General features: G+C 39.8%; 1 protein-coding gene across 3 annotated transcripts in view; it reads left to right on the top strand.

Moving 5' to 3' along the window:
- Nucleotides 1-24,011, top strand: part of BCAT1 (branched chain amino acid transaminase 1) — a 112,728-nt gene that overhangs the window by 46,238 nt on the left and 42,479 nt on the right. For all 3 annotated transcript variants that reach the window (XM_046013409.1, XM_046013407.1, XM_046013408.1), the window contains 2 exons: nucleotides 10,814-10,924; nucleotides 13,876-13,995. In XM_046013409.1, coding sequence (XP_045869365.1) covers nucleotides 10,814-10,924; nucleotides 13,876-13,995 — 231 coding nt within the window. The remainder of the gene's footprint in view (nucleotides 1-10,813; nucleotides 10,925-13,875; nucleotides 13,996-24,011) is intronic.

Here is a 24,011-nt window from a genome sequence, read left to right on the forward strand (position 1 = left end):
CCACATGTTATTTTACTCATTTCTAATGTGTTGGACATCTTTCCCAGAATATTGGGGTACTGGAAATAAGCAGTGACCTACCTATTAAGGGAGTAAAAGTAGTAGATATTCCCAACAATAATGGTAAAATTACTTGTGGTTATTAAACTCCGGCAACGTGCTCTGCACCTTATGTGGGTCGTTTCATTTAATTATTTTAAGTAAGAAAACAGTTAAAGCATTCAGGTTCTATAGTCAGACTTCCTGGCTCAGATTCCATCTCTGTTGCTCCATAGGGAGCTCTATGACTTGGGAAGCTTATTTAAAATCACTTTGTGCTTCCAATTTCTTTACCTAGAAAATTGAGGTAGGGATAATACTTACCTCAGAGTGCTATTAGGAGGATAAGGTAAGGTAATTTGTTTAAGTATATACAGCTGTTCTTGGTGCATAATGAGAGCCCAGCTGTTAGCTATTGTTGTTAACCCTTAAAGCAGCCTTCTCTCTTATAGTAGCAGGTTCAGAAAAGTGAAGTTTCTCAGCCAAGATTACACAGTATTACGGGAAGAGACAGAATTCCAATGCTGAGTACTACTCCCTGTGACATCACTCCTAAACATATACACTAAAATTATGAAGAGGCCTGTCCAATTAACGTGTTTAAAATTATGAACTTGGGGGCGCCTGGGTGGCTCAGTGGGTTAAGCCTCTGCCTTGGGCTCAGGTCATGATCTCACGGTCCTGGGATCAAGTTCCGCATCGGGCTCTCTGCTCATCAGGGAGCCGGCTTCCCCCTTCCTCTCCCTCTGCCTGCCTCTCTGCCTACTTGTGATCTCTCTCTGTCAAATAAATAAATAAAATCTTTAAAATAAAACAAAATTATAAACTTGAATAATTTGGAAACCTGTTCGATGCCCAGATGTCTTCACAGGATGTTGTGTCTTTAGTTTTCATCTCCAGCTCTGTGTCTTCACTGTATCAACTTGGATGAGCTCTTCTGTTATTTGCTCCAAGCCTCAGTCTCTTCAACTATAAAATAAGAGTGGTAGCCTAGCCTTTGCCTGTGCCTAGTCTTTGCCTGTGCCTTACCTTAGGCAAGGTAAGTGCCTAAAAAATTGAAAGAAGGAATATGCAAATCTTAGGACAGTGGTCTCAAATGTAGCACATGTCCTTTCCTCAGAGTTTTTGATTTACACCAAATTCCCATGCCATGTTCATGCCCGCCACTCCAGGGACCAAGCTTTGAGAACTGGAAGTACATGAGAAAGGATTGATGTGTTTTTGTTTTTTTTTTTTTAAGATTTTATTTATTCTTTGACAGAAAGACACATCGAGAGAATGAACATAAGTAGGGACAGTGGGAGAGGGAGAAGCAGGATCCCCGCTGAGCAGGGAGCCCGATGCGGGGCTCAATCCCAGGACCCTGAGATCATGACCTGAGCCGAAGGCAGATGCCTAACGACTGAGCCCCCAGGTGCCCCAGGATTAATGTGACTTTTGAAAGCTAAAAACAATATTGATGGCCACTGGCTTTTGAAAACTTGTTGGAAATCTAATTAGTTAGAATGCTAGTTTGCGGGGCGCCTGGGTGGCTCAGTCCGTTGGACATCTGCCTTTGGTTCAGATCATGATCCCAGGGTCTTGGGATCGAGCCTCACATTGGGCTCCTTGCTCAGTGGGGAGTCTGCTTCTCCTTCTCCCTCTGCCTGCTGCTCCTCCTGCTTGTGTGCTCGCTCTCTCGCTCTCTGTCAAATAAATAAATAAAATATTAAAAAAAAAAAAAGAATGCTAGTTTGCTTGGTTTTACCAATTTAGATTTTTGTGACCAGGATAGTTTAAAAATTTTTTTTTTAATTACTATTATCTTTTGTGAAGTAAAAATTGAAAACTTCTCTACATTCTTTTTTTTTTTTTTTTAATTTTATTTATTTATCCAACAGAGATACAAGTAGGCAGAGAGGCAGGCAGGGCAGTGGGAGGGGGGAGCAGGTTCCCTGCTGAGCAGAGAGCCGGATGCGGGGCTTGATCTCAGGACCCTGAGATCATGACCTGAATCAAAGGCAGAGGCTTTAACCTACTGAGCCACCCAGGTGCCCCAAACTTTTCTACATTCTTACTGTTTCACTTACAATATGGATGCAAGAAGTATTTTTCATGAACTGGATCATATATTACCTCAGTTGTCGATTGATTAATGGCTTAAAACAGAAACCATCATTTTCTTTTTCTCTTCCATGCTTCTGGGGGTTGAATAGGATGGTGTAAGTGGTTCTCGCTTGGGGTCTCACATGCAGTTTCTGTCAGATAGTGACTGGGGTTGGAGTCCATTTGCCTCGGTGGGGAAACTCAGAAGGATGGGGGTGAGAGCTGAGGCTCTGCCCACATCCCTCTTTCTCCATGTGGTCTCTCAAGTATGGTGGCTTCAGAGTAGTCAGACTCGGTACATGGCACCATAGGCTCTAAGCTGTGTGTCTCAAGACACTGAGCCCACATGGAAGCTCTAGTTCTTTTTATGTCCTAACTCCCCACTCACACAGTGTGACTTCTGTCATAACTATTACCGTGGTCCTCACAAGGCCTGCTTATGTTCAAAAGAAGGGGATCCACCTTTCTTGGCGAGGAACATCGAGGTTCTAGAAGAGCAGGTAGGACTGAAAATATTGCATGGCTGTTTTTGGAAATACAGCCTGTGACATGTATCAGTGATAAATGGGGAGGTAGAGGAAAGCATTTAGTTTGCTTTTTGTAGATTGGGCTCTTAGATTTAGCAGACAAAAATATTAGGACATTGTCATAGGGATTTAGGAAACGTGATTGCCTTGAGCAGAGAAACTGGATCCTGGAATTTTCTGAGGTATATTCATTCGATTTCCTATTTACTTACCTGTGCAATGGATGTTGACTGTCTACTCGGCTCCCAGGGAGTGCAGTGTGCCTAGGACAGGATGGCAAGCGAACTGCCCTCAGTATGTGCTTTTTTTAAATCTTTTAACCCCCACTAACAGGCAGATAGTTTATCACAAAAATTGTCTTCCCACATGTGTTTGAAACATTCATGTTTTAGGCTTTTTCAGAGGTCTGCTCTTTCTCTTATACTGACCCACTTATGGACACTACATTATTGGACATCACCCAATTTTTAAGTTCAATAATAGTTGTAATTGTATTGTTTTAACCCCAAAGTGAATATGAGCAGTCTTCTTAAAAGTTGTTCTCCTCCTTTCATAAACCCTATTGATTTTAGTATCCATTTTATCTTGAGATCTACAACTAACATGTGTTTTTTATTAATTATGAAAGTATTCTTTATTTTTATTTTTTAAAGATTTTATTTATTTGATAGAGCACAAGCAGGGGGAGCCGCAGGCATAGGGAAAGGGAGAAACAGACTCTCTCCTGAGCATTGAGCCAGATGTGGGGCTCCATCTGGGACCCTGGGATCATGACCTAACCCGAAGGCACATGCTTAACTGACTGAGCCACCCAGGTGCCCCAAGAAAGTATTTTTTAATAGATACATATGTGAAGATTTCAAATAGCAAAATAAGAACCATGACTAGAGAACTTGGATAAAATAGGAAACTTGATAATAGTTCCTTTTCAGGTTGAGATAGTCAAACATAATTTGACAAAAACTAGGTAACATATGTACTATTATTTGATGAATACTGACAAATGAGTGCTTTAGATTGTATATATCTCAACCACTATAGTTTTGCCTCTTTTTGAAATTGTGTGTCAATGGAAACGTGTGTGTGTGTGTGTGCACGCGCACACACACACACACACCAGTATTATTTGAGCTCAATATTATGTAAGAACTATTCATCCAGGACCAACGTGAGCATCAGTGGAGCCTGAGACAAAAGGGCAAATAGAGACCCGGTGGTTCAGCCACTCTCTCTGACTGTCCTGGCTCCATCCTGTGCCACGAGAAGCCTCACACACATATGTGTAGATACCTATACCATGTGCGAACAGATGACCCTTGGCCGTCCGTTGGTCTTAAGCCTGGGCACACCAGTGGTGGCTACCTGTTTTCAGTAGGGTGAGCCTAAAGAGAGTCATTCAGGCTCTGAAAATGGGATCAGGGCCATTTGGGAAGGGAATTCAGGGAAGTGGGTCTTTGGAGCCTGGTCTAAAAAAATGGAATTCAGGATTTAGGTGACTGCTTGCCCCAAGGAAAGGTCACATCACAGCTTGAGGAAGGCAGAGGAGAGAGGCCGTCTAAAGTGGGCTCAGGGCAGAGGCCCAAGTTGCTTGGGCCCAAGTGTGGTAGGGACCAAATTCAGGTACTCCTGTAACAACAGTATGCCATTACATGAATATATTCAGTCTATTTTTTGTTGTTGTTGTTGTTGTTAAGACTTTATCTATTTATTTGACACAGAGAGAGAGATCACAAGTAGGCAGAGAGGCAGGCAGAGAGGGAGAGGGGGAAGCAGGCTCCCTCCTGAGCAGAGAGCCCAATGCGGGGCTCGATCCCAGGACCCTGAGATCATGACCTGAGCCAAAGGCAGAGGCTTTAACCCACTGAGCCACCCAGCCACCTGTATTCAGTCTATTTTTGATGGCCATGTGGGCGTTTTTTTTCTACGAACATCCCTATACATAGTATGCTGATGTACTTGTTTATAAGTTTCTTTAAGCCATTCTCAAAGTGTGGTTCACAGGCCCCTAGGACCCCTTTCAAGGGGTCACCAAAGTTAAAAGACTTCACATTAATACCAAGACTGTGTTTTTCTTTTTCATTGTGTGTTGACATTTACAGTAAGACTGACACCAGCTTCTGCTAGTTAGCCATTTTACTCTTTATTACCAAGTGTGAATGTATAAAGAATGTCAGCTTTGCTGAAGAATGTTCTTGGTGAAGTGGTAATAATTATTTTATTAAATTTTGAGTAAATGGCATTTTAATCTGTGTGATGAAATAGCATCTTTGCCTAAAGCACTTCTATATCCTTAAATTCTACAGTTGTCTCAAGGAATAGTAGTTGTGTGATCCACACGTATGTGTGTGTGTGTGCCGTGCACGCCCATGTTGTGAGCGGAATCAGCTCCTTTTTTCACCCAGAACCAGTTTACTTGGAAGGACAAAGTATAATTATTCAGACTTGGGCATTTGCAGGTGTCTTCTTGAAAATGAACAAAATGAGTCTGCAACTTCAAGCAAAACAGTGGACCGTATTTGTTGCCATTGATTAAATTCTAGCTTGCTTTTTTTTTTTTTTAAGATTTCATTTATTTATTTGACACAGAGAGAGAGATCACAAGTAGGCAGAGAGGCAGGCAGAGAGAGAGGGGGGGAACCTGGCTCCCCACCGAGCAGAGAGCCCGATGCGGGGCTCGATCCCAGGACCCCGAGACCATGACCTGAGCCAAAGGCAGAGGCCCAACCCACTGAGCCACCCAGGTGCCCCTCAAATTCTAGCTTTCAAGTAAAAATTAGGAATTTGGAAAATTTGTATCCACCACCACTAGCTTGAGCCTTTCCACTATTCAAGAATTTTTTGATGATGTTAGTGGTAATATTAGCAGATTTTTAAAAATATGTTTTATGGAAAAGGTGTTAACCTTTGGAAGATCTGCATAACTTGAACCAACATTTTCCAAATAACTATTGTGTGACATTACAAATTTATGCATGAGTTAAGATCCATTCAGAATGCAAGACAGACTGTGATGGCTTTTGATGTGTCAGTTTGGCTAGTCTGAACTGCAACCCCCAGAATCTGACTTTTAGTATCCTTTTAATTAGAATACCGACAAGACATTCCTTTGGGAGTGTTGGAGGATAGAGGGAGGCATGACCATGTCATGGCATACACATAACCTTCTTCTAAGTGTTCAGTCAAGTACTGTTCTAGGTGCAGTGGTGAAGGAATTTTGTAGATGTGATTGAAGTCCCTAATCAGTTGACTTAAAATTAACCAAAAGGGAAATTACCCTTAGGACACATAGCTAGACCCAGCTTTCTTTTCCTCTGTCTCTCCCTTTCTGATCGCCGCTGGTGGGTCAGCAGCCACTCATGCCTGCATTTTCCAGCCTGCTTGTCATCTCTCCCTGATGGCCTGTCATACAGATTTTGGACTTGCTTATCCAGCCACCACATTCGCATTAGCCAATTTCTTACAACAAATCTGGTAATAACATAGGTATCTCCTGTTCTGCTTCTTTTGTTGAACTCTGATACACTATTTTAATAAATTAACTGGGTATAAAAACTTCATTGATAGGGCTTCAAATTCCTCACTGCAACTAATCTTCAAGGAACCACCACTTGTCACCTTTTGAAGTGGGATCCGAGAAGAACAGCCACAGTTATCTGAAAAGGCTATCAGAAATACTTCTCTCTTTCTCAACCACGTGTCTGTGTGATTTTGGGATTTTCTTTGTGTACTTCAGCCAAAACAATATACCGCAAGAGCAAAAGCAGGTTATAAGAATCCAGTTGTCTTTTGTTAAGTCACCCATGAAAGATTTGCAGTAATGAAATGTCACACTTAACAATAATCCTCTTGGAAAATATAGATAGTCTTCATTAAAATCTGTTAACGTGTCATGGTTTGTTACTGTTAAATAAATTTAATGGTTCACTTCTAATTTCTAATATGGTAATTATAGAATAACTGCACATAAAAAACTTTTGCAGGTCTTTATAAGTTTTAAAAGTTTGCACTTGATCTTAGCCAAAAGGCCGAGAAGTAATAATAATTTTTAAAAGTTTAAAGACATCCTGATGCCAAAAGATTTGACAAATTCTGGGTAAGGATATACCGAGGAGTAGCACTGCTAGTCATCAGATGTGTCTTTAATTTTATTTATTTTTTTTATTTCTTTTAAAGATTTTATTTATTTATTTGACAGAGAGAGATCACAAGTAGGCAGAGAGGCAGGCAGAGAGAGTGAGAGGGAAGCAGGCTCTCTCCCAAGCAGAGAGCCCGATGCGGGGCTCGATCCCAGGACCCTGAGATCATGACCTGAGCCGAAGGCAGTGGCGTAAACCACTGAGCCACCCAGGCGCCCCCGTGTCTTTAATTTTACAAGAAAAGGGAAACTATTTTCTGTAGTGGTTTTAACCATTTTATACCCACAAGCCATGAATAAGCATTTTTATTGTTCCAAAACCTGGCCAACTCCTAATATAGTCAGATTTTAAAATTTTAGCTACTTTCGTGTAATGGCATCTCATTATTGTGACATTAATTTCCAGTACTCTAAGAGGTTGAACACCTTTTCATAGGTTTACTGAGCAATCGGATATCCTATTTAAAGTGCCTGTTCAGTTCTTTTGCTCACTTTTCTATTGTGTTGTCTTTTTGATTTGTGGAAGTACTTTGAGTATTTAGGTATCTTCTTCTAAGGTCTCTTACTCTTTTTATAATTTTTTGATGACAAGAAGTACATTTAACTCTTAAGTGGAATTTATCAGTCCTTGCTTCATATTTGGCAGTTTGGGGATCTTGTCTGAAGGTTCTTTTCCTACCCTCAGATCATAATGGCATCTTTCTGTATTATTGATTTTGTCTTTCACAGGAAGGTCTTTACTCCTAGAAGCTGGTTTTTATATAAGTAGGGGTCCAATTTGTTTTTTTCTCCCAGTGGATACCCTGTTGTCTAGCACCATTCAAAAGATACTGTTCTTTGGGGCACCTGGCTGGTATAGATGGTTAAGGGACCGACTCTTGGTTTTGGCTCAGGTGGGTGATCTCAGCATCATAAGATCAAGAATGGTGTCAGGTTCCATGCTCAGTGCAGATTGGGATTCTGCTTGGGATTCTGTCTTCCTCTCCCTCTCTCCCTGCTCCCACACATAAATAAATAAATCTTTTTTTATTTTATTTATTTATTTTTTTAAAGTACTGTTCTTTTTTCTCTCCTATGCCCTGCCTCCTCTGTCACATTTGTATGGGTCTGCTTCTGGATCTCCATTTTCATTGCATTGTCTATCTGGATCTCTCTTCTGTTCTGCTGTCTTACTTGTCTATCTGCACAAATGTCACACTGTCTTAATTTCCAGTTCATTGAGTCTTGATGTCTGCCTAGGACAAGTCCAGTTTTGCCTTTCAGGAGTGCTTTGCGTCTTCTCAGCCATTCGCTTTTCTAGATCACTCTTAAACTCAGTTTATCAAGTCAATCAACTTTTGTAATTTAGTTTGTTAAAAGAAAATAAAATGCCCTGACCTGATTTTCATTTGGATTACGTTGAGTATATAAATCAGTTTGGGAGAATCAGTATCTTTATGATATTGAGTCCTTGGATCCATGAGTGTGCAGTAGCTTTCTATATTTAGTTAGCCCTCTAATGACTTGATAAAGTTTTATGTTGTCCTTATGGATCTTCTCTTCTTTTAGGCCCTCCCTTCCCCCAAATAGTTCTCTCTTAAGTCTATCATAAATAGTTTTTATTTTCTGTTACACAGGAATATAATTTTGCATTTGGTTACCTTGCCTAACCAAATAATTTCAAAAGAGGATGTTGATTTTTCTGGATTTTCTACATATTTAATCTTATCTATGTTTCATAATCTGTGACAGTTTTTTTTTTTTTTTTCCTTTTCGACCCGATGCTTTTTACATGATTATTTATTTGGTATATTTGCCTTATTACACTTGTATGGTATTGAATTAAAGTAGTCACAGCAGGCAATTTGTGATGTTCCCATATCATTAAGCACACTGTCTGCTGCAAGTTCATTGTAGATATTCTTTATCACTTACCAAAGTTTCCTTCTTAGTTATCTGGGAAACTTAAAAAAAAAAACCAAACTCAAAAGAATGTTCAGTTTTATCAGTTGCGTTTACCACATCTAATGAGATGATCATATCGCTTTTTTTTTCCACTGAGGCTATGAATATAATGAATCTCATTAATTGATTTTTCTAAATGTTAAATCAACCTCTGTTCCTGAGATAAGTCCAACTTTGTCATGCTGTGTTATCCCTTAGTATATTTTGCATCTGTGCTGCTTAATGAGAATATTATATAATTTTTACATATACTTGAACCCCCATCAGGTGCCTACAATTTTAAAATTAAAGTGAAGTAAATGAAGCAATTAGAACCCTATGAAGTCACTTTCTCTAACCTCTGGTAAAATTTAATTTAAAACTCATTTTGTATCTACTGATTTTGTTTTATATTTACTAATTAAAATTTATTAATTTTGGGGCGCCTGGGTGGTTCACTGGGTTAAGCCTCTGCCTTCAGCTCAGTTCGTGGTCTTAGGGTCCTGGGATCGAGCCCCGCATTGGGCTCTCTGCTCAGCAGGGAGCCTGCTTCCTCCTCTCTCTCTGCCCGCCTCTCTGCCTACTTGTGATCTCTGTCAAATAAATAAATAAAAATTAAAAAAAATAAATTTTATTAATTTTCTTAAAATTAAATAAAATTTAATTTTGTTTTATATTTACTAACAATATAACCTATATAACCTATATAAAGTAAAGTAAACCTTTACTTTAGAAAGAATTTGTATGACATTTTGCTAGCTATGTCTTTTTGCTTCAGTTATGTTTCAGATGTTCTCAACTGAGTCCAAAATCTGACAAACTTCTCTTTTAACTCAAGCTTTACCCCTGTTCCATTGAATAAGTTAAATATTTGCCCTTAAATCTAATATAGTCCTTTGAAATTGTGCTACATGATTTAGATTTCTTTTCTCACGTGAGCTGAGCTTTAAGACTCTAAGCTTCTAAGGGCCCAGCTGTCCTTCAGTTCAATAAATTTTGTAAATTCTATTATTTTTCTTCTTTGACTCATACTTTATTTAGTGATAAGTTTCCTCCTTGCCAAAAATGTTGACATTTTGTCATCCTATTTCCGATCCTGATTTCTGGTTTCTGGTTGGAAAATGTGTGAAAAGAGCATGCATTTTGCAGGTGATGTGTGCAGGGTTCTCTTTGTCCACTAGCTTAGTTTGTTGTTCCTGTTGTTCAAATCGGCCATATCTTTGCCGAGTTTCAGCCTGTTTGTTCTATCAGTTATCTAGAGAACCGGTGTTAAGATTTCCCACTAAAATTATTGATTTTTCTCTTTTCTCTGTGTTTATCTATATACAGCTACTTCAGAGTCTTTATCATCTCTGCCCAGTGGTTCTTCTGGCCTTGGCGGTTTGAGAAAGTGCCCTGCCCCTACCATAGGATGGTCTTGAGTTGCTGGGCTTCCGTGATTTGGGGGACTAAACCAGCTCAGGTCACATCTAGATTACCTACGATCCAGAGTTTGAATGAGCCAGATTAAATGAAAGGAGGCACATGTGTTTAGGGTGGCAAGAGTGGGTTTTTTGCTTCCGTCTTCATTAACTGGACGGTTAGCCCATGTTGTGTGATTGGCAACGTGTTCTCCCCACCTCCACGGAGGTGTTATTTGGCAGTACGGCTCCTGCTAGGGAAAGGGTAACTTTGAATTCCTATCAGATTTTGGTACAAAAAGAGTTTGTTTTTAGTCCAGCTACAATAACCAGCCCGTCAACTGTTGTCTTGTCTAGATTTAGAAATCTTTGGTCAACGTCAAGAGCTTGGCATGATGAAGAAGATGAATGCCCATAGAAAAGCCAGTCTTTTTTTTTTTTTTTTTTTTTAATTTGACAAACAGAGATGTTCACAAGTAGGCAGAGAGGCAGGCAGAGAGAGAGAGAGAGGAGGAAGCAGGCTCTTCACTGAGCAGAGAGCCCAACATAGGGCTTGATCCCAGGACCCTAAGATCACGACCTGAGCCACATGCAGAGGCTTTAACCCACTGAGCCACCCAGGCACCCCAGAAACCAGTCTTTTAAACACAGAGATTGTTTTCATTTTGTTATCCCCTAAAATTTATTTCTCTTTTTATCTTTAGTTGTTTGAAGGACTGAAGGCATTTCGAGGAGTAGATAATAAAATTCGACTATTTCGGCCAGACCTCAACATGGATAGAATGCACCGATCTGCTGTGAGGGCTACTCTGCCGGTACGTAAATTTAGGAGTTTCTTTTGTGTTTCTCTGGATGTGATGAGTCACTGTGATTTTACCACAAAAAAATCCTTTCTGAATACAGTTGACCCTTGAGCAAGGCGGGGGTTAGGAGCACTGACCCCCAGGCCATTGAAAATCTCCCCAAAACTTAACCAAGAGCCTAGTCTTGACTAGGAAACCTTTCCAAAACATACACAGTTGATTAACACATATTTTATATGTTATATGTATTGTAGACTTGATTCTTGTAACAAAGTAAGCTGGAGAAAAGGAAGTGTGATTAAGGAAATCACACTGGAGAGAAAATACGTTTATAGAAACTATACATTAAAAAAAATTCACATGCAAATGGACCTATGCAGTTCAGATCCATGTTGTTCAAGATTCAACTATAGTTAGATCAATATTCAGTACAAGCCATGAGAGCTCTTAAGGTACTTATCTACTTTGTAATGAATGAGGTAAAAATACAAGGAAATAACCAATACCACTTGGCAGTTCCACGATCTGTTTCTTCATAAATGTCCTTGGGGGGTTGGAAGAAAAATACACCTCAAACTAAAATAAATAAAATTTGAAGACCCTATGAAATGATAATATGTGAAATGGGAAATAGGGTGTGCCACACAGGTATTTTAGGAGTATTTTGCCCAATTGCTTGGGACACTAGCAAGGTTGCAGTGATTTAATTATTTTGATATTTTAGCCCAAGCTTTCTTTTTTATTAAGAAAATGATATCAAAATGGATTGTTATGGCCATTGGTGACTGTCTATAACATCGTTAAACAGCAGAATTCATTATATGGTGGGTTGGATTTAGATCCTATGGCTCACATCTAGGTAGAAGGTGTCTTCAATTACTGCCCTTCCCTGATACGTGATCAGGTTGCCTTTCCGAACTGTAGGAGTCTTTTTCTTCTTTTGCAAATTCTGCATACCTAACTTTCAGGAGCCCAGCCCAAGCTAACCCTAACCCTAACCCAAGTAACTACTCCATTTTAGCCAGGCTCTTCCTTCTCCTCCCCGTATTTTTGTAACCCATGCTTCACTCACCCCCTTCAGGGGCCATAATGTAGTGCCAGAAGGGAAATGAAGGTACGTTCTTTGGACTAGTTTCACTCTTGTGCCATTACAGACAAATTACCAGGAAATACTTTAAAGCGGGGGCAGAAGGAAAGGGAATTAACATCTGTTGGACCTCAGCTCTGCCATAAACTGTGTTATGTGGTTTTACATTCCTTCTCTGTTTAATCATAACAGTAACCCTCCAGAAGGTATGTGTTAAAAAAAAAAAAAGAAAAAAGTATGTGTTGTACGTTTTAGTAGCACCTTTGTACCTAGAAGAAAACTCAAGCCTCAAGTGCTTAAATGACTGGCTTAAAGTCACAGAGTAAAAGGACAGGGCAAGAAATCAGGTGCAAGATTTTTTAATTCCTAGTCACGTTCTGTTGTCACTAAATCTTTGGTGACTCTGAGTGAACGATATGTCCTGTATGATTGGCAATCCTGAATTCTGTATCATTATGCTGCGATTGCTGTTCTAAGTTCTCATTTAAGTAGGCAGTTCTTAATGTCATGAGTTCTAATTAGATATGTATTTCTGAGTCATTTCAACCCTGGATAACCCGTGACCTACATCTCTGAAAGTATGTTTCTTTGCCCTGTTAAGTGAGTAGAAACTAACTTATTTTATAAACTGTCACCCATCTAATATATGAAAACATTTTCCTCCTTAGAAAGAAACTTCTCTTTGCCTTTGTCCATTTTTCTCTTGGGTTATCTGTGTCTTTCTTACTCATTTTCAGAATATCTTAACAGATTCATGTTATGATACTTGGTTAGTTATGGGTTATGAGTAACTTCACCCAATTTGTTGCTTCTCAGCACAGAGTCTGCTTAAGTACTCCCTCTCTCTCTCTGCCCCACCCTGCCACTCTAGTGCGTGCTGTGCTATTTCAAATAAATAAATAATTTTTTTTTTTAAGATTTTATTTATCCATTTGACAGAGAGATTGTAAGTAGGCACGGGGGTTGGGGGGTGAGGAGAAGCAGGCTCACCACGGAGTGGAGAGCGCAATGCGGGGCTTGATCCCAGGACCCTGAGATCATGACCTGAGCCGAAGGCAGAAGCTTAACCCAGTGAGCCACTCAGGCGTCCCTAAATAAATAAATATATATTTTTTAAAGATTGTATTTATTTATTTATCTGACAGATCACAAGTAGGCAGAGATGCAGGCAGAGAGAGAGGGAGAAGCAGGCTTCCCACTGAGCAGAGAGCCTGACGCAGGGCTCGATCCCAGGACCCTGAGATCATGACCTGAGCCAAAGGCAGAGGCTTAACCCTCCGAGCCACCCAGGCACCCCTAAATACATAAATCATAAAAAAAAAAAGGCAAAACTCTTTTCTACCTTAAGGTGACAGAGGTAATTTTTGATTTTTACTTTATAAAAGTCTTAATGTTTTATCACATTTAAATGTATAATCCAACTATAATTGATATTTGCTATGGTAAGAGGTAGGGATCCACTATTTTCTCTCCTCCAAGAAGATAATCCATCATCCCAATTTTGGAGAAAAAAATCAGAAAAAAAATTTGGTTTTGGGACGCCTGGGTGGCTCAGTGGGTTAAGCCGCTGCCTTCGGCTCGGGTCATGATCCCAGGGTCCTGGGATCGAGTCCCGCATGGTCTCTTTGCTCGGCAGGGAGCCTGCTTCTCTCTCCACCTCTGCCTGCCTGTGTGCTCTCTCTCTCTCCTTCTCTCTGACAAATAAATAAAATAAAAAATAAAAAAAAAATTAAAAAAAAAAAGAAAAAAAAGAAAAAAAATTTGGTTTTATTACTTCTTTTTTTTTTTTTAACAGTCTAAAGCTTTCATGAGGATCATTTCTTATTGCTACAATGGAGGAAAATCTCACTCTTCATTATGTTTTCCATTCCTTCAGGTATTTGACAAGGAAGAGCTTTTAGAGTGTATTAAAGAGCTTGTGAAATTGGATCAAGAATGGGTCCCCTATTCAACATCTGCTAGTCTGTATATTCGTCCTACGTTCATCGGAACTGAGGTACAAATTGACTCCCTGTTTCCGGGTGGGCAACTTACCATCGTTTCTTCATGTGAGAAACTTCTAGGATATAGTATGATAGCCCCCAATAACATAAATGACTCCTTTCTCCTGATTATCAAGACCAGGTGTCAGCAAACATTTTCTTTAATATTTCAGGCTTTGTGGGCCATATGGTTTCTGTCCCAACAACTCAGTTCCAACATTGTGGTACAGAAGCAGCCATAGTTACCAAGGTAGATGAGTCAAGGAATGAGCAATGAGCAAGGCTGTTTGTCTTTCCTTACTCAAGCGGTTCTCCAAGGTGGAAGCAGTAATGATTTGAAATTTGGAGGAGGGAGAGCTGCTGCTTTTTATTTTCATTTTCCCAAAGTCTTGGGATTACCAAGGAATGGGAGTGCAAGTTCCTCTTCCCCCACAGGAAATGTTGAAAATGAAGTTCACAATGGGTGTTAGGGAAGGACCTTGAGTGCTAGAGTAGTAGCTTTACACATCAGGACGATAAGATCTGCTGGTAGGTCACAGTCTACTGGTTGGTGCCCTTGCAAAAGGAGGACATGCCTGGAGAAGCTAAGGCCACTTGGATGGGTGTCCTATAAAGACCCTATTACTTGTCTCCTTCCTCTTCTAGGTAGCTGGGGTCTTATGGGGAGTGGGTGGTATGGAGGGATAATGGAGGGGGGAAGATTGAGTGTGGGTAGCAAATGAAGGGGCTGTGGGATATGGAGATTTTTAGGAATAGGGAGAAGATGGCACTCTTGCTGTAGTCTAGCCATTCTGCTCTCTACTAGGTAATTATATGCTTACCAGTTTCTCTATTCTGACATCTGAATGCCAGAAGTATGGAAATATATAAGGCCATGGAAAAAATACCTAAGTGGTTCTTTGGCATCCTTTGGATGCCTTTTGAAAGACTATTATGAATCCAGACATTGAATTTCATGAAGTGCAGTATCCCCAACAAATTTGGAAGAATTGGGACAATTACAAAAGTTATCTACTCCTTATGTTTCTGACATTTTAATATTAATAAAGTTTATTTTTAATTTTCTATTTTATTTATATATTTTATTTTTAGTGTTTATATTTTAGGATAAGAAGAAACAATTTTTAAAAGCTTGTTGAAACATTGTTACTACTCTGGAAGCACTGTCTTGTATTTATTCTGAAGTACTTTCCCACTCTAAGATCTGATTCTTCTATTCTGAGTTTGTTGAAAGTTTTGTTATGAATATGTTAGATATTGTTGATGGCTTTTTCTAAATGTCTTGACAAGATTATGTGGTTTTGTCCTTTATTCTAAATTATATGTGTTATATTCGTTTTTTTGGTGTTAAAAAAACCTTGCATTCCTGGACTAAATCCTACTTGGTTACCGTAAATAATTCATATTAAATCTTGTATTCAGTATGCAATCATTTTGTTAAGAATTTTTGTCAATGCTCCTAAAAGGTATTGGTCTATAGTTTCCTAGTGTATTTTGTTTTGCAATTTAGTAAATTGTTCAGAGTCCCAGAATCCTATAATCTAGAGTTAGACAAGTTTATAAACCTGATTTTATAGTCTAGCCTGTTGTCAAAATAATCCTCTCTATTGGTGGTCTTCAACTTTTTGCATTTGAATCACCCAAGTTTGTTTGACTGATCATTTGATTGATTGACTAGGGAGGGAGAGGGAGAAACTCAGTCTTAACCAGGCTCTACCCCAAGTTGGAGCCTGACACAGGGCTCCGTCTCTCAATCCTGAGATCATTACCTGAGTCAGCATCAAGTCAGACGCTTAACTGACTACTGACTACTGACTGAGCCATCCAGGTGCCCCACCGTGGTTTTTTATTTATTTATTTATTTATTTTTAAAGATTTTATTTATTTGACTCAGAGAGTGATCACAAGTAGGCAGAGAGTGGGGAGGGAAGCAAACTCCCTGCTGAGCAGAGAGCCCAATATGGGCCTTGATCCCAAGACCCTGAGATCATGACCTGAGCTGAAGGCAGAGGCTTAACCCACTGAGCCACCCAGGTGCCCCCAGGTATTTTTTTAAATACACATCTTGACCCCAGTCCACAGAGATACTCATTGAGTAGATCAGAATGGTGTTTCTGATGTCGGGCCAAATTTAGGAACCTCAGTGACAAAAGCCCCACCAAGTAGTTCTCTCCCACTAGACTATTAACTTACCTACTTGATTATGCTTTGGACCTCAAAATCAAGAATTTTTCAAAATCTGCTTTACAAGTAGTAAGTTAAGAATTGAAGGAAATAACTGCTATCATGTTGTAAGTCAACATTATTTATATTTGGTTGGTATATTTATACATATATTTATATCAATATTTACATTATAAATATAAATATATTTATAAATACATATAAATATATATACAGGCAGAAAAGACAATCACCTATAATTCAGAAATGAGCATAACACAAATAAGTTCAGTAAAGCATTGGATTTAAACATTTGTACACCACACAAATGTCTTACAGTCTAGTCTGGTAAATTACCACACACTGACTTTTCATGGTGGCTGCATTTGGTAAGTGAGATGCTGGCTTGAGGATTAGGCCCAGTGGCTTCCGGTCCACTGGGACTCTTTCATCAGGGATGGCTAACTTTTGCTGGCATTTTATGTTGCTCCGGTTCATGATGGTTCTGCCTTGTCACTGGCTTCACAGAATAATTGCAGGCTCACCTCTGTATCGGTTATCTGATGTTTTGGTCTTGTCTTCTGCTGGCTAACATCCACATTATTTTTGTTTCCAGTTCTTTTCATGGTTAGATGAATTGATTAAGTGGGTCTTCAATCTAGGAGGTGTTTTGACTTCTTTGAATGAGCAAATAAATATATGTCGGGGTAATTTATTAAGTGATCTCACCCCTCTTTGATCTTGTGTGCCCAGTGTCTAGTCCTGGGTGTGGTACTCCCCTGTGAGTGTAGCATAGTCAGTGTTCTACAACCCACTCACCTGTATTGAGCTCCAGCCCAGAGCCAAATAATCTCAGTCTGTGGAGCCAGGATCAGAGACCCTGCATTTAAGCAAACGTTCCAGGGATTTCTTTACTACTTTCAAGAGTATCACCATCTCAAGCCTTGAGAAAGAATTAAGTATATGGCTAGCAGTCTTTAAAGCTTTATTTGCTCCTGGGATTGCCAACTGGCACCAGGTAGAAATATTTACATCTTTGAAAGTTCAACTTCGTCCCAAGGGCACTGTGTCGTTTTCACTTTCAGGGGCCATGATACAACAGTCCAATGTTAATTATTCCTTCTTACGCCCAGTTTGATTCGGTATCAGCCATGTGATAAGAGAGTGTTTCTCCTATCAGCTTACGAATGTCATTATGTTTGCAAAGCGTTCTGCTTCTTCACATGTTTATCATTAACTGACCCTTCATTTTTACTGACTTACGTAGGTAAGACCTACCTATGAATGTTTTCGTGCAAGTCTTCCAGACTTATTTGATAATAACTGAGTCCATTACTAAAAGCCTGTTAGATTTAGGATTATAGTAAACAGAATAGTATTTTATTGGGATATTTATAATTATCTATTAGTATATAACTACTGGGTAGAGCTTGCCAGTAAAAATATACAAGGCTGACAATGGGTAGAAATTTTTAAAAAAAAAATTTTTCCCATGAAGTTCACATTACTAAACAAAATGCTGAACATTAATACATAAACTCTTGGAAAAAGTTTAGAGAGTAAAATCATTCATGTTACCAAAAGATTTCTCATTAAAAAAAGAATTTGAACATCCCTTTACTATCTTCTAAAATGTTTTTTTATAGGTAGTTAAAAACTTAAACAGAAACTAAAAGCTGGAGTGCTTCAGACTACTGCTGATTCTGTCAATTGGAAATTAAGATAAAATCTGAAAGCCTACTATTTAAATAAAGAACACTTACATGAACAATTTCGAGATTTTCACTTTATCAGACAAGAAGATAAAATTACATGGCTATCAGAATTAGTACGGGATACTGAGCAGCCTTACCTCTAAAGAACCTGGGTTTTGCTGATTTTAGCATCTATTTTATCCAGCTTCACTCTTTAGTAACTCCAAGCAGGTACAGCTATATGAATGTACAAACAGACATAGGCTTTATTTCCTTAGTGATTCTAATAAGTGTACAAATGCTTTGACCACAGTCTATAGCAAAATAGGCACAACCATGAATTTTGAAATCCTTTCACATTTCCAGTTTTTCTCAGTGTCTTCTCATCCCACTGGAGATGCTTGGCGAGGTGATAGAGTGAGGCTGCACTGGATAGTAGCAGGGCTGAGGATCTGTGTCACGGAGAAGAATCAAGTCTGATGCTGGAGGGACAGCCCACTCAGCCCCCCCTTTTTTTTTTTTTAAGATTTTATTTATTTATTTGACAGAGAGAGAGATCACAAGTAGGCAGAGAGGCAGGCAGAGAGAGAGGAGGAAGCAGGCTCCCTGCAGAGCAGAGAGCCCGATGCGGGGCTCGATCCCAGGACCCTGAGATCATGACCCGAGCCGAAGGCAGCGGCTTAATCCACTGAGCCACCCAGGTGCCCCCACTCAGCCCCTTTGACCAGGTCCCAGGCTGAGGCCACAGATCTACAAGCCACCAGCAGACTGGGCTTTTTCAGCTGTTCTCCTAGACAGACTGTTTTTGGCTCATGCAGAAGGTGAGGAATCCCTCATATTCAGTTAACTCATACTTCTTTTTTTAAAAAATATGTATATTTAAAGATTTTATTTATTTGACAGAGACAGAGAGAGAGCACAAGTAGGCAGAGCGGCAGACAGAGGGAGGGGTAGAAGCAGACTCCATACTAAGCAGAGAGACGGATGTGGGGCTCCCTGGGATCACGACTGAGCCATCCAGGCACCCCTTAACTCATACTTCTACATTCAGAGCGCCCCTACGTAAATCTCTGGAGTTGAGCCCCACTAGAGAAGCAGTCTGCTTTGGTTAATTGCGGCCTCGGATGCCCAGAATACAATCTGAACAGTGCAGAGCATTTTCAGTCACTTCACATAAACAGTTTCCCCATTCACAACTTCTGGAAATCTTTCAGAATGACATTTTCATTAGCGCTCCCATTTATAAAACTCCTGCTGCCAAATGGTCCAACCCTTGATTTCTGGTTCACTGCATGGGCAGCTTAAGGACATAAATTTCATAGACACGTCTTTCTTTTCCTTTTATCACCTTGTAAAATCTTCATATTACACATATAATGTAACCTATAATCATAACTGTTCCCATGAAAAGAATTCCCTTTATTCACTGCCCTTTCTTATGCATATATATATTGTATCTTACCATCATTTCTCTTCACAATTAACCTCTATAAATGAAAGAATATGAACAGATTTTAAAACTAAGGGGCATCTGGGTGGCTCAGTGGGTTGAGCCTCTGCTTTCGGCTTAGGTCATGATCTCACGGTCCTGGGATTGAGCCGCACATCAGGCTCTCAGCTCGGTGGGGAGCCTACTTCCCATCCTCTGTCTCTCTGCCTACTTGTGATCTTTCTGTCAAATAAATAAATAAAATCTTAAAAAAAAAAACCCAAAAAACTAAATATAGCAGCAATTTATGTTTCTGTCACTTAATGGTTTGTCTACACTTTAATGCATTCTTTTGCAATCGTATTTGAGATACACACACATACATACATATACACACATATGTATTGATTCCACTGCTTATAAACAATATTAAATTCTCATTTGTGAAACTCTGTTAACATGCTTCGGATCAACAGCCCCATCTAAGTATCTTCAAACCTGGAATTTGTTTTTTGAGATCCAGCTTATTTGCATTGATATAGCCTGTGAAACACAGCTTGTTCTCACCAGCTACTATCCACTCCTACCAATGGACAGCCTCTTGAGGCTGTTCTGGTCCGTGTCATCATTATCACAGGGGATGATTGCTGTGGTTGTCTTCGTTTTTACCCTCCACTGAGATGTAGCTCTTCCTACCTCTCAGTTCCTGGCACTTCCCATCATGGGCTCTGAGGTCCCACTGTTTGGTTCCTTATTTCCTTCCATCTTCATTCCCTACTCTCATCCCATCTCCTCACCATGGCAATCATCTCATGCCTTGAATGAATATTCTTTTGGTCTGTGTGTGTGTTTTCGATATCTCTTATTTATATTTTCTAGAAATGGTTTTGTTCTGCTGATCTCCCATTTCTGAACGTTTTCCAAAGGCACGTTGTTTCTCATTTCTGTGCAGGCTACTATGTGTCTATCCAGTCCATCACTTACTTCTAAGTGCTGGAAAGTTCTCCATGCTGGACATCTGCCCCACCTGTGCCAGGTCCCTTACTGGGATTCCATTTCCCTGTCACCTGATACAATACTGCAAGCAAGGAGTTTGACAACATACAACCCAGGGAATTCTTAAGTTAGTGTTTCCCAGCAAGATGCCCCTGGCCCATCTTACTTTCCCAGTCCGGGAAAGTTCTGCTGCTTTTCAGGGAAGTTCTGGTTCCTTTTGATGAAATGCAGTCGCTTGTTGGACACTGTCACCAACCCCTGCCATTATGAAGCTCTCCTAAGTCTCAGGCACTTGGTGCTTGGTGCTTTCTGTGCACTGGCAAACCCTGTGAGTAGGAGCTCCTGGTGGCATTTCAGAGATGAGGAAACTGAGCCCCAAAGCGATGAAATAAGAAGCCTGCGAGCTCAGCCTTTCTGCCATGGGGCTGAGTCTAGGGAAACAGTGCTGAGCAAACGTGACGTTTCTGCTCTCTGGGAAATCTGTGTCTGGTGCAGCAGTCACTTTTCCTAATAGAAACTCACGAAATGACTGTGTACTGCTAGAGGGAGGTCTGTGCTGTGGGGAAATGAGGTGTAGCTCAGTAACAGTGGTTAGTGTGGAAATATAATGGATGGGGCTACTAAGATCTTTCCTGTCTTGTTCTCCTATCAGTCCACCTTTGTGTCTATTTCCTCTCCTTCTCTGAGCCAGCAGCTTTCCTGCTCTTAGTTACATTTGACCTAATCACTCCAGATATTATAATGTGTTATATATTCTGTATTATATAACACACACTATCACACAAAACACACCTGTGTTATATAACACACTCCTACGATCTTATGTTCGGTTACCATACTTCCAAGTTGAGGGATATCAGTTTTCACATGCAAATTCGCCAATCTGTTTCTAGGATTTTATTTTTATTTAAAAAAAAATGTTTAGGGATACCTGGTTGGCTCAGTCAGTTGAGCTTCTGCCTTTGGCTCAGGTCATGACCCCAGGACCCTGGGGATCCAAGTCCCCACATCAGTTTCCTTGTTCAGCAGGGAGCCTGCTTCTCCCTCCGCCAGCCACTCCCCCTGCTTGTGTTCTCTTGCTCTCTCTCTCTGTCTCTGATAGATAGGTAGGTAGGTAGGTAGATAGATAGACAGACTTTTTTAATTCAGGTAAAACTCTCAGGCGTAGTGCATAATGATCCAATTCTTGCATATATTGCAAATTGATCACCACAGTAAGTCTGGTGAACAACCATCACCATACATAGTTTAAAATTTTTTTTTCTTATGATGAGAACTTGAAAGATTTACTCTCTTAGCAACTTTCAAATGTACAATACAGTGTTATTAACTATAGTCACCGTGCTGTTTGTTACAGCCCCGGGACTTAGTTATTTTATACCTGGAAGTTTGTACATTTTGATCTTCTTTTTACCCATTTCTCCCACCCCCTGCCCCTGCCTCTGGTAACCACCAATCTGTTCTCTGCATCTACAAGCTTGTTTTATGTGTGTTTTCATTTTTGTTTTAGATTCTGAATATAAATGAGATCGTTTATTTCATTGCACATAGTGCCCTCAGGGACAATCCATGTTGTTGCAAGGCTGCATTCCTTCTTTATTCATGGTGAAGTAGTATTCCATTGTATCTGTAGACCACATTTTTTCTTTCTTTTTTTAAATTTAATTTTATTTTTTCAGTGTTCCAAGATTCATTGTTTGTGCTCCATGCAGTCCGTGCCCTCCTTAATACCCACCACCAGGCTCACCCATCCACCCACTCCCCCTCCTCTCTAAAACCCTCAGTTTCTTTCTCAGAGTCCACAGTCTCTCATGGTTGTTCTCCTCCTCTGATTTTCCCCAATTCACTTTTCCTTACCTTCTCCTAATGTCCTCCATGTTATTCTTTATGTTCCACAAGTAAGCGAAACCATATGATAATTGACTTTCTCTGCTTGACTTATTTCACTCAGCATAATCTCTTCTAGTCCCACCCATGTTAACACAGAAGTTGGATATTCATCCTTTCTGATGGCTGAGTAATATTCCATTGTATATATGGACCACATCTGTATCCATTCATCTGTTGAAGGCATCTTGGTTCTTTCCACAGTTTGGCAACTGTGGCCATTGCTGCTATGAACATTGGGGTACAGATAGCCCTTCTTTTCACTACATCCATATCTCTGGGGTAAATACCCAGTAGTGCAATTGCAGGGTCATAGGATATCTCTATTTTTAATTTCTTAAGGAATCCCCACAATGTTTTCCAAAATGGCTGCACCAACTTGCATTCCCACCAACAGTGTAAGAAGGTTCCCCTTTCTCCACATCCTCTCCAACATTTATTTCCTGACTTGTTAATTTTGGCCATTCTAACTGGTGTAAGGTGGTATCTCAATGTGGTTTTGATTTTAATCGCCCTGATGGCTTATGATGATGAACATTTTTTTCATGTGTCTGCTAGCCATTTGTATGTCTTCTTTGGAGAAGTGTCTGTTCATGGTTTCTGCCCATTTTTTGATTACCTGTTTTTTTGGGTGTTGAGTTTGATGAGTTCTTTATAGATCTTGGATATCAGCCCTTTGTCTGTAGTGTCCTTACAAATATCTTCTCCTATTCTGTGGGTTGCCTCTTAGTTTTGTTGACTGTTTCCTTTGCTGTGCAGAAGCTTTTTATCTTGATGAAGTCCCAAAAGTTCATTTTTGCTTTTGTTTCCTTTGCCTTGGAGACGGTAGACCACATTTTCTTCATCCATTCATCCTTCAGTGGATGCTTGGGTTGTTTCTGTATCTTGGTTATTGTAAATCCTGTGCAGTAAGCCCAGAGTTGCATTTATCTTTTGGAGTTAGTGTTTTGTTTTCTTTGAATAAGGACCCAGAAGTGGAATTGCTGGATCATATGGTATTTCTATTTTTAATTTGCCTGGGAGTCTCCATACAGTTTTCCAGAGAGACTACGCCAATTTAATTGCCTACCAACAGTGCACAGGGTATTTTTCTGGGATGTTAAAGGAGCTATTTGGGGGAGGGAAAACTATCTGGTAGCAAACTCAAATAGTACCAAAGGCATGTAAAGGTAAGGAAGCTTCCTTTCACTCTCATTCTGATCCAGAGTTCCACCATTTGCCTCCTTCCAAATAATTCCTGTGACCACCTTTTCTTACATCCTAGAGGCCCATATTCTTGCCTCTACCTGCATACATGTGTTTGTACATTAACTGTTATCCTCTTTCTTCAAAAGTGGCAATAATTCTTTGCTCAGGTTCCCAGACTCAAAGATTTTTACACACATATTCACACACACACACACACACAGTTTAAAGAAAAGAATTAAATATGAAAATTTATGCACTTAACTCCCAGTTAACATTAGAATATGACTAGTACAGTTGGGATTAGTTGGGAAAGTGACTAGTACATTTGAAACCTTTTGTATATCTTTCTCTGTTGATTTCCCTTCCCTCCCTAGAATCAATTAACCATGGTGTGCTATGTAGTTCTTTCTTTATTCTCTCCTCCTTTTACCCCCTGCCCCCAAATATAGGATTGTCTTATTATGGATGGACAATTGGCATGTTTCTAACTTTTGGCTCTTATAAATAAAGCTGCTGGGCACATCCTTGTATGTGTCTTATAACTGACCTATGTACTTCCTTCTCTTTGGTATTTACTTAGGAGTTAAATTGAATAGAAGGATATATGTGTGTTTTGCTCTACTAGATACTGCAGAACAGGGTTCCAGATTGCTTTTACCAGTTCATTCTCCCT

This window comes from Meles meles, chromosome 7, assembly GCF_922984935.1.
Source record: "Meles meles chromosome 7, mMelMel3.1 paternal haplotype, whole genome shotgun sequence".
Classification (NCBI taxonomy): domain Eukaryota; kingdom Metazoa; phylum Chordata; class Mammalia; order Carnivora; family Mustelidae; genus Meles; species Meles meles.